At 46.0% G+C, this 11,349-nt stretch overlaps 1 protein-coding gene across 1 annotated transcript in view; it reads right to left on the bottom strand.

The window, feature by feature from the left end:
- Positions 1 to 11,349, bottom strand: part of KIAA0195 (KIAA0195 ortholog) — a 28,767-nt gene that overhangs the window by 3,085 nt on the left and 14,333 nt on the right. Inside the window, exons 15-26 of the mRNA XM_010078788.1 lie at positions 8,918 to 9,020; positions 7,486 to 7,703; positions 6,084 to 6,265; positions 5,745 to 5,883; positions 4,992 to 5,107; positions 4,394 to 4,493; positions 2,886 to 2,994; positions 2,122 to 2,311; positions 1,487 to 1,564; positions 976 to 1,061; positions 319 to 400; positions 1 to 38 (exon numbers count right to left, since the gene is read on the bottom strand). The exon at positions 1 to 38 is cut by the window's left edge and continues 138 nt beyond it. Coding sequence (XP_010077090.1) covers positions 1 to 38; positions 319 to 400; positions 976 to 1,061; positions 1,487 to 1,564; positions 2,122 to 2,311; positions 2,886 to 2,994; positions 4,394 to 4,493; positions 4,992 to 5,107; positions 5,745 to 5,883; positions 6,084 to 6,265; positions 7,486 to 7,703; positions 8,918 to 9,020 — 1,441 coding nt within the window. The remainder of the gene's footprint in view (positions 39 to 318; positions 401 to 975; positions 1,062 to 1,486; positions 1,565 to 2,121; positions 2,312 to 2,885; positions 2,995 to 4,393; positions 4,494 to 4,991; positions 5,108 to 5,744; positions 5,884 to 6,083; positions 6,266 to 7,485; positions 7,704 to 8,917; positions 9,021 to 11,349) is intronic.

The raw sequence follows: 11,349 nt of genomic DNA, 5'->3' as shown, positions 1-11,349 counted from the left end.
AATTTCAGCAGGAAGCAGAACAGGAAGTAGTGCTGAGTCTGTGAATAAGGGAGAGGAGGACACAGGCATGTCACTGGCCCACCCTTCCCAACTACAAGCTGTAGTACAGATGAGATGCTGCGCTGTGGATCTGCCTTGTGGGCACACTGGCACTAAGGGATTCCCTTCCTGTCCGTGCCAGGCTTCTGCATAGCATGGCTCATGTCATGGAACAATTTACCAAGCGAGCTAGGAAGGCACAGGGCCTCAGCTATGCATCAACACTAGGACAAAGAAGAGAAAAATGTGTGAACAATTTTAATCTGATGGGCCACTTACCTTCTTAGGAATGGAAGTCAAGTTTTTTCCTGTTGCCATGGTCATGATGGAGCTGTGGGGAGGCTTGCCCAGGAGCGAGATGCTGCAGAAAGGTAAGTTAGTCTCTCAGTAACAAGTTCAGGCACCAGAACTACTGCTTTTTTGTCTGTGTCTAACATTTGAACCCAAATAACTGCCTCAGACTGCTTGGAGCATTGGCACTTATCTGGCCACTGCCTTAAGCATATGCTGTAAAAAGTGTAATTCATGGCAGGTGCAGACAGGGAGAGAGATGATCTCCAAGTGTGTGATGGGGAAAACCCCTCCATGGTCCCTTGGCCTATCCCTGACACCCTGGGCTCTCAATCACACTCCAGCCAGTGCAACGGTATCAGGATTAGATTATTTTCAGCTGGAGGTTCAAGCCACAAGATAATAGCTGCTCTCAGACAGCAGGCAGGGCTAACACAGCTTATGCATAAATGTATATGTACATAAATGCTCCTGTCTGTGTTTCTAAGCACCTTGTCAGAGCAGGTGCTTGGAAGAATCCTTGCAGTCTTCTTAGCATGCTGTGCATGATGTCAGCTTTCTTTCAACGTGGATACAGTGAGGCTGGGGGACTGGTCTGTGCATTTGGCGGGTGGGAGGCAGGAGATTCCACTCTGATAGACTTACCTAAGCAGTGGGTAGCAGAAACAGGAGAGCCACACGATGTCTGTGGTACTGAGGATGGGGGGCAGCTGCACCAGGCAGGAGAGGAACTAGATGGGAACAATCCAGAGTGAAAAGCATGAGCAGTGCTAGGACAGTCTTGTTACCCAAGATGGCACTGTCTTCCCCCAAAACGCTGGGATGAGCTGGTAATTAGGCTGCTGGTAATTAGGCTGCTGCCACTGCACAGCCCCTCAGCATGTTCCAGGCTGCTGGGGCAGATGCTGCAGGGGATGCCTTTCTCCAGGGAAAAAGGGTTTGAAAAGAAACCCCTGTAGAGGAGGGTCAGGGAAGAAGGGGCAATGCAGGCTGAGATCGCATAGTCTCTACCTGTAACTTCCCCAAACATGCTGCCTAAACCTGACTGAAGGCCACCTTCCTTTCTTGCAAGGCTACCCCACTGCAGCCACCCATATCCATGCTAGCACTCCTGTCCTCTCAGCTAAATGCTGTCCCCAGCCAGGCCAGGACTCACCTGAATGACAACCAAGGTCAGCTGGCACTGCAGCAGGAAGAGGAAACACTTGCGGATCCCATAGGTTGCATGCCTGGCCTGGAAGGAAGCACAAGCCCTCAGAGCCCTGGCTGTGATGGGAGCAGTTATCAGCCAAGAGCAATGAAGGGCAGGCAGGGGCAGGACCTGTGGCCTGGCGGGGAAGGGGGAGGGGAGAGGATCTGGATACATTGTGAGGAAAAGGGAAGGTCTCTTGCCTAGGTGTAAAGCTGGTGAAGGAAAGGCAGAATTTAGCCAAGGGGTAAGTTTGTTTAAACCTCCTGGCTTTCCTGGGGTAACACTTCTCCCTAGCACTGCATTGTTGTCTGGTTAGGGATCTCTGCAAGTTTACACTTCATCCAGTTAAACAATATTCATGTTCTGTTGCCACAGGGCACCATTCCCACACCATCCCCTACACCTTGCACTGGTAGAACCAGGCAGGAAAAGCATCTCTGTGCTTCCTGAACAAAGGACAGGAGACACGAGCAAAGCGAATGCTAGCAGCTTACTGTGAGCAACTCAACACGAATGCTCACGTGAGCTCCTGACTTAGCTCTTCATGAGCTGCAGGCAGAGGGGTGAGTACTAGAAAGGGAGGAATATGCCTGGCTTACCTGCTCTATCAGCCTGATGATGCTTGTGCTCTCTTCTTGGCGGAAGGACATGGAGCAAGGCAGGCTGTTGAGCTGCCCTGAGAGCTGCAGTGGGGTGAGCTCATCAGAGGCATGAGTCATGGTGGTGCTGGTGGTATAGCCAAATGTTTCCCAGGAACAGCGAGATGGGTAAAGAGGGTCCAGTGCTATACTGCAAGGACAACACAGGAGTATTAGCATCATCCCATAGGAGAAACTATATTTCACTGCTGTCCAGCTTATAAAGCCATGCTGTTCTGTGCCATGCCACCTCTATCTGCCTCACTGGTAGAGAAGTCCTGAGCTGTGACACAAATTTAGGATCAATCTCCCTACACTTTCAGTTATTCCTGGAGAAATAATGAACATATTTGGGTTTGTGGCTCAAGGTCAACAATTTAGCTGACCCAGAGGGGCTTTTCCACTTGCTCACCCAATGATGAGCATCTGTAATGCCAGTTGGTGAACAATAGTCAGCATGCAAGAGGAATATCTTCCTTTCAAAGATGAAGAGAAGTATCTCTGCATCAAGGGATCTAGGTAGTAATCCAATCCAAAACCATCCAAATCTAGGTAGTAATCCAATCCAAAACCACCCAAATCTACCTTATGGAGAAAAATGCAGCTAATAATGGACAGCAATTCTGAGCATCCCCTGCACAGTCCCCAGGTCTGCTGTGACCCATGGCTGGGCACTCACTAAGCTCAAGGCAAAGGCAGATGGAGGGGTCTGGCTCCTGCCCCACCTGATATCACTTTGCAGGAAAAGGCAGCTGTTCCGCAGGTTGGCAGAGCTTCCCAGGCAGCAAGTCACCTCCCCGTATTCCTGCATGATCTTGATCATCTCACACATGGCTGCAAAGGGACAGAAGGAGGAACAGTGTGTTATGTCATTACGCACACCAAGAGGTAGTGTTTCACACACCCCTTCCAGTCTGGATAACAAGCAGTCATCTTTTAAAATTACTCCAACTGACATTCATCAGTCACATCAGTGAGATCCAAAATCAAAGTACACAATTAGATAGCTAATTAACTGCAGTCCAAGTGCCCTGTATACCTGCCTCCTGCAGGTCACAGAACTGTGACCTAGAGACTTGCATCTGTAGCACATCTCTTCCAGCCCAGAGCTGTAGGTACAGCCTGGGTATGTAATACAGATGGCTTCAGCATCAAATGGCTGTGTTAGAAAACAGCAGAAATTAAATAAACCTAAATAATTAAAACTTAAATGTACAAATTTAAGTTATATTCATCAGCACATCACTACTGTTCCAAGTTTAAAAGAACAGAGGGAATATAACAAACCACTCCAAAAGCAGAGACACACTCAGCCATACTCAGAGCCAACCTCTGTTCCTGCACGCCCACCACTACCTCTAGCCTTCATCAATCTTTTTATCAACATCCTCCTGGGGCCTGTAAATCAAAGATGATGTTTGATCTGATTTTTCTTCTGTAGCTCTGTGCACAGTGCTCTATGTGTATATGAATCTTCCAGAATGCTCCAGGCAAAAAAAACCCCCAAACTCACTCTCTGCAGATTCCTGTGTAAACAACTTATCTAAATGAGGGGTGCACCCGGATGTGCAGCACAGCGAGGGGTTAGATGAAGTGGGGAACTGCCACTTCTGTCAAAGAGGAAATCTACTGGGCACTGAATGCCTAGGCAAACTGGGCTGTCACTGGTGTTCACTGGCATACCTGTAAACTCTGCCCAGAGGTACCTAAAATGCACCTTTACTGTAGGCATTAGCCAGCTGAGCACTCAACCCCTTTCTTAGACAAAACAGTATCTCTCAGAGAGATAAAGAAATTTTGCCCTTTCTGGTCTCTGCAATCAAAAACTGCAAAGAAGCAGCAGAAGGTGTTAACAGCAATTGCCAGAGGAAAATACTTCTGGGAAGTGATTTCCAAGTTATACAAGGCAACAATGGTTGTGGGCAGAGATCAAAGTCTCCTAGCACACCAATAATGCTGATTTAATAAAAAAAGGCAGTAGCATTTTGGATGTTTGCTTTTGTATCTCTTACGGATGCAAATTGAAGGAGTGGTTCTCAGCCCAATTCTGTAGCTAGGGAACAGCTGCATTAAAACAAAGTTAACACCTGGCTTCCCACAGGTAGCCCTTCCAGGTTTTTGGACTGTATCCCCTTCCCTTCACCCATGTCCGCACCCAGACAAGCCAGAGCAAATGGATGGGGAAAGTGTTCACGGGCAGCACTAGGACAGACCCGGGCTCTGTGCCACTTACTCTCTGGGGTGCAGTCTGTGAAGAGGGGCACCAGCAAAGGCACATTGTCTATGTTCTGCAGATGAGGTCTCACCTGGTGGATCCCCCTTGGGAGTTTGGCCTGAAAAAGAGAAAGAAGAGAGTAAGCAGGGGAGTGTGTGTCTGTGTGAGAGAGATGCATTTCAGAGGCAATTGCTGAAATGACAATTATGATTCCCAGAACTATGTAACTTCAAGATCAACTACAAATTGATAGCCCTGCAGACGGAAGCTGGCTTTCCCAAGCCATTGTAAAAAGTCTTCTGCTAAATTTCTACACTGAAATGCCAAGCTGTCTGTGCTTGCCCTCAGGGTTTCTAAGATCAGCATGATAAACCCGTGTTCAAGGATTCCTAAGGAATTTTTACCTGTGTGGAGAAACTAGTCAGAGACTATGTGCTGTCTCTGAGAGAGAATCCCAAAATTCCCAGGCTCTAGATACCAAGCTGGAAGATTGTGGGGTAAATCAGGAATCCCAGGGCAAACCACTCAATCAATTTGCTTTGAAGAGGAATTCCCTTTGGGAGTAATGAGGTGATACTGCTGAACAGCACAAGGTGTGTAGCGAAAGGGACCTCACCCTGTTACAGTCCTCCAGGAAGCTGGGGATATCGCTGTCTGTTGGCTGAAAGCTGATGAGATCCGAGTGCCCTTCCTCTTCCATCAGCAGAAGCCCCTCCACATCATCTCGAGAAACTGGAACAGAGAGAAGCAGTATAAACAATAAGCACGAACCTGCCTCTGCCACCCCTGTGCCACCCACACAGTATATTCACATGGCGCTGCAGAAGCCAGGAAACGTGAGGCCTGATTTTCTAGGTTAGCAACACTTAGATCCCACTCAGTCATCTCAAATGCAGTATTTTCAGATGACTAATCTGCTCAGAGGTAGATATGTGACCCTAGTCTCTGCTCTTCTGAGACATGATAGTTTATCTGTTCTGCTCTTTTTCTTCTTCTAGGGGAAGAATAGAGCAAAGAAATCCCACCTGAAGTAAGGAAAAAAAAGTAATGCACAGGCAAGAGACCCTTAGTGGCTTGAGCAGGGCCCCAGCAAGAACCAAAAGCACTAATGAACAGTTGTAAAATCATAGCAGCTGGTGCACAGAAGGATGTTTGTTTCCAGCAGCTGTGGTACTGACTGGGTAGACAGGCTATAAATGTAAGGCACTCTCGCTCGCACGCACACACACACCTCAGGCCCATCCAGTTTTGCGCTCAAAGCTCTGAAGGATCAGGTATCTGGTGAGGACACAGGAACCTATGAATGGGTTTAAAAGAACCATCCAGGAAACACGTGGCATTCTAAGTGGCTTAGGTGCAGTTCTCTCACCCTGATGTAGGTCATCATGCAGAGAGCCAGCGTGGCTGGGGCTAGAGGGAGGGATCTCTGAGCCAGGCACATCACCATTAGGTGTTAAAGATATGTGGCAATTCCAGCCAGTCTCAAGACCCATCTTCTCAGCAAACACCTGTAGGTGAGCAGACAAAAGATGTTAGTGTAGCTGTCCAGGCCAGAGCATTGCAGACCAATGCCATATTGCAGCGTCGGTACCTTCTGGACCCATTAGCTAGCTGAATCAGATTAACCTGAGATTGAACTGGAGCTAAACTCTCCAGTCAGACATCCAGGGGACAGGCAAGTTCAGGGGGTTCAGCAAAGTCAGCTTACCTTGCTTTTGAGCTCATCTTCCAGGGAGAAGTAGACAAACCGAATGCAGGCATTGACTAATCCATCAATGAGGCGGACAATGTCAAGACGGGCCTGATACTGAGATGAGACCATTCCCATGAAGATCTGTCCGCTCAGAGCCTGGATACAGTCTTCCTTCTCCATCACTTCCCCAATCCCTTCTTCAGGCATGCAAACAACACGCAATGGCATTGAGACACAAGGGGCCACATGTGCATCAGATAAAGTACACATGGTGGGAGAGGCCACCAAGATAACACCCAGGGACGCAGTACCCAGATAAAAAGAAACATGCAGATACACATATACAGGAGGAATGATGAAGAGACATCCATTTGTCCCAGCATACCCAATCACAGAAGAGGTTTCAGGACATCCCCACATATGTGACCAAGAATACAAGCATGAAACAGCAAGCATGAAAAGGAAAAAGACAAAACAGAAGACAAGGATCAGTCACAAGGAACTGGCGCAGAAAGGTGAAGGATGTATGCTGCATAATGTTCACATGTGCATTTTAAACACATCGTACTGTGCTTAAACAACTTGGCCAGTCTAGAGGAGGCAGAGTGGCATCAGAGTACGAGGGGCTGATGCAAAGGAACTGGATCATGTTCCCTCCAGTGACATTGCAGATGCTCCCAAAGAGCATGCAAAGGTTCCTTCACCATCACCAGATCAGCCTGTGGTGAATGGGAGTTGGATGCGGCATGAGGAACAAAATACTGAAACACTTCACACAGTTGCAAAGTTTGCCACAGGTGGGAATGAAAAGTGTTTTGAAAACACTCTGTCACAACTGCCTCCCAGCTGCTGGAAACCCCATTATTCACATTTTACAGAATGGCAGACCAGGGCAGAAAGGGATTAAGACTAGTTTTCTAAAAGAGCCTCCTGGAGGTATGTAATGGTCTGTCCTTATTTCTCCATTTCCATTGCTGTTCTGGGGGAGATGCACAATTCATCTAGTGGGAATCAGTTCCTTCAGCACAGCAACAAAATCCATCAAGGGAGAATAGTCACACACCACCATATATTTAATTCCTTTGAAAAACCCAACATATGTGATTTCCATCAAATTAGGCAAATAGCAAAAGTATTGAAATACCCAGAAGTCTTGACTCTCAGTTGCCTGCTTTAAGAAACAGATTTCCCGCAAGTAGAAAAATTTCTCTGCAAGCTTCAATAACTTAACTAGAAACATACGTACCAGCTGCTACATCATTACTTCCTCTGGAAATGCATCTACGTCAGAAACCCTTAGTTCTCAATTTCCATCTGCTATTCTGAATAATAATGTTCTTACAGCTCTAGAAAGTTCAGAAAGACAGCACCTGGCCAAGCAGCAGAGCTTACTATAGACAGCACGGAAGACACATACCATCTGAGCTCCAGCTATTCCTCCGACTGCTCTGTTTGATGGGGGTTGTCCCAGGGAGATCACAGCACGTGAAGATGGCACTCTGCCCAGGGACCTGCACCAGTTCTATGCACTTGCCGTTGAGCTGGGAGGACAAGGCACAATGCATTGGCTTGTATGCAAAGGCAGAACAGTATCCTGAGAGGCAGGCTCGCTGGTAGAAATCTAACACCTTCTTCCTATGTGGAAGAGACAAAAACCAGACAAAGTTAGCAGAAATGTGCTGCATTTCTGACAATGCACACTGTAGTGCAATATAGAAATCACCAGTTGGATATCTGGAAAAATGTATTCCGTGAGGAGCGGTCAGAGATGCTGAAAAAGCCTTTCCTTACTTTTTCTACGTTCTCTAAGCTGCAGGCACTACAGAGCAACAAAAACACATATTCCAACAGCAGCAATGGTGAACACTTCTGTATGCTCATCAGGCGGATTGATGAGTATGAACACAGTACTCTTTGAATACACTTATTAATATAACATGCTCTATATGGCTGCCAGATGACTCCAAGGAAGTTCACTGCATGATAGCAGAAGCTTAATTCATCAATGGAAATAAACACCAAGGAAGGAACTGACAACTCTGACAATAGTATCTATGGCAGAGACAGTTCAGTAACAGACTCCTCCTATCGTCTTTCAGAGTTTGGGTCCTGGGAGCATTATGTGCAGTCTCCGTTCAGTCAATATTCAGTCACCGGAATAGTGCAAAGTTCCTTGTTCAAGTTGAACTCACCAAGGTAACAATTAGACTATACATAGGATTTGTCATTGGCTTCTAAGATGATAAATATTCCAGAAAGGATCAGTAAGAGTTTTCTTACACCTGAGCAAAAGCAGACTTAAAAGAACAATGTGCTGCTAGTCAATGGAACTAAACATCATTGGTCTGCTCTGCTAGCAGGAACAGAAATTTAGCCTGTAGGTGAAAATGCAACAGATACTCTCAGTTATTGCAGCAAGAATAAAAGGGTGTGATGCATTATGGTGGACTGGTTTGAAGCTGTCAAGAGCAAACAGAACTGATGACTTTGCATTTCATGTAAGACAAAAAAAATTCTCTGCCACCAGCATATCACCTGATTATAATTCATGGTCCTACTACTTCGTACAGTCAGAGTCCACTGATAAGGGGCTAATATGTTAACAGATACAGTAAGAGCTGGCTTAGTCTTACAGTCCAACAGATTGCTTGTTGCTATCTAATCTCGTACATTGTCATAATTCTAACAATTAATTTGAAAGCAGAGATGGCTCATGTTCACAGCCTACTTGAAGCTTCTATTAAATAGTTTAACAAGCATCTTTAAAGGGAATGTTAACAAAGAGTGACCAGGTTCCCTTTGCAATTCATCTGCAGCTCCTGAATGCACCAAATGACAAAGCTGCCCACCTGTCAGAGCCAGAGAGGGGGTAGATATCGGTACCATCCCAAAAGTCTGTGCACGCCTCGAGGATGATGTCAGCTGTCCCATGAGAAAACATCTGCTCAGTGCCTGAAGTGTAGGAGAACAGTGAGTCAGCATCGCACATACAGGCTCCCAGGAAAGGGCTATCATACCAACTGCTCCCGTATTGGTTAAAACGAGCATTCCCGCAAACTGCCTTGATGCACTCCAGATATCCCCTTCCCTCTGCTGAAAGTCTTCAGTCTCCATTGAGAAATTCTTCAAGACCGGACGATATGTATTCAGCTGCTATTTGTACAACTATGAGTTCAGACAAGGCAGTGATAAAATGTGAGCCATGTAGTCGGTTCCTATTCTCCCCTTACACCGTGTAACAATCCTTCTCCTGCAAAAGGTGGGATAACATCTTGCTCTTCTCCCCAACAGAGCAGAAGATATTCCTGTGTGCCTCTTCTCATGAGAGTACAAGCAGCAGTGATGAGCCTGTGGGGATCAAAGTCTGCCTATGCTGGAAAGTGCCTTCAATTTTAGGCCAAGCATGGATCTAAAGGGTAAGAGCTATTCTTGAATACCTTCCATTCAAGTAGCAGAAGATAATTTAACAGTGTGACCCATTAGATAGCAGCCTGTTTCACAAAGATCCTGAAAACGTGTTAAATCAGGATGGGTCAAAAGTTCAACATAACAGACTCTAAAAAAGTAACACATTGTGATCAGGGGAGAACTGAAAATCAGTGCACACCACAGCTCGTCCTGTTTTTTAATTCCACTGCTTTCCTCTTTCATACAGACTTAAAATCTTTTATTCCCTCTTGTAGAAAGACAGATGTGTTAAAAAGTGTTTCTCAAAGGTGTGTGACAGCACTTGTCTGATGCAGGTCCCAGGCACAGGACACAAGTTAAAGGATGCAGGACTGCCTCCCCCTCCACGCTTCCTGCTCCCTTTCATTTCCACTGGTATATTAACAGTGCATGCACGTAGACTTCTCTGTCTAGGTTCCCTCCTCCAGCTGCTCTGTGACTTTGCCCCCAACAGCTTCAAAGCTGATCTAATGAAAAAAACATCACTGCCAAGAAAAATGAGCCCAAAGGCTTCTTGCAGGCATTGTTCCTGACTGCAAATGCTCACACTAGCTGGGGAAATCCAGAGCCAAGAATATCCACTCGCACAAACCAGGCAGGGACCTTCAGGAACACCAGAGGATTTTTCCAAAACATAGCAGCTCTCTGCTTTCTGCTATAAATAGTTACCACACACCAAGTTTATCAGCATAACAAACCTCCAAGACAAACAGGAGCTGTGTGTGAAAGAAGGAGCCTGTCTCAGGGACACAAAGGAGTACTTGTGCAGAGCTCTGGTTCATTTTATTGTATAAACACCTAATCCTTCCCACCTTGCTCCTACAGTCAGATAGTCCTTGCTAGGAAAGAGGGAACACAAGTTGTTTATTGATTCATGTAAAACCTATGGCCTGGTCACAGAGCAAGAGCTTGCAGATGACCACACGTGCACATACCTACGTTCAAGCCTGACCGCAATTGCAATTCATTTCCCATTTGGTACCATCAGCATCCCAGATGGCAATCCTTCTAAGGGGTAAATAACAGCGACAACACGCACTATAAACTGGAAGGAGTTCATTTAGCTGTCATTGCCAGTAAAGTGAGCTCAGCCCTTCCTAAATCACAAACTTGAAGGCCAGGATTTCTCTGGCACAAGGGAGAAATGTAATGAATAGGACAGAGAGTACGACCAGCCATTCATGACTGCTGGGACTCGTTAGGAAGAACCAAGCTGCTACAGCTGAGCCAGTGAGACAGAGCAAAAGGAATCGAAGACTGCAGCTGTAGCAAAGGAAAACAGTATCAAGCCATTTTACTCCACTGAAGATGCCGGTGAGCCCCTCATTTCCGTGTGGTTACTATGGATTTGGGATGAACGTTGCCAGATGGCGAGACACATATTTCAGTGGAATAGCAAGAGAACATAACAGATAAGCTACCTCCTATTTCTGCTACAGCTGTGGAATTTATTATGTATCTGCTTTTGACTTCAGCATGTCATGGGAGTGAGTGGATTCAAAGATTTACTCATACCTAATGTACCAAAAGAGGTCAGTTATCATCATCTGGTCTGACTTCTGCATAAACAGAGCCATTTGATTTCACCCAATATTGTCTGCATAATCCATTATTTCTGGTTGCACATATTTTAGAAAGTTTCAAGGGACAACACTATCCTGTAAGAGGTGTTCCAATGGTTAACTAACCCCGCTGGCAAAATTCCTCTTAGAACTTACTCTAGACAGCATAATCCAGGTCACAAACATATTCGTCTGAGCTCCAGCCTCTAAACTAAACCATTTAAAAATGAGGATAAGGAGTTGAAATGAGGCAACATTAAAGGTTTTTCCCT

This window comes from Pterocles gutturalis, unplaced genomic scaffold, assembly GCF_000699245.1.
Source record: "Pterocles gutturalis isolate BGI_N339 unplaced genomic scaffold, ASM69924v1 scaffold17248, whole genome shotgun sequence".
Classification (NCBI taxonomy): Eukaryota; Metazoa; Chordata; class Aves; order Pterocliformes; family Pteroclidae; genus Pterocles; species Pterocles gutturalis.
This window is presented reverse-complemented; position numbering and strand designations above follow the sequence as displayed.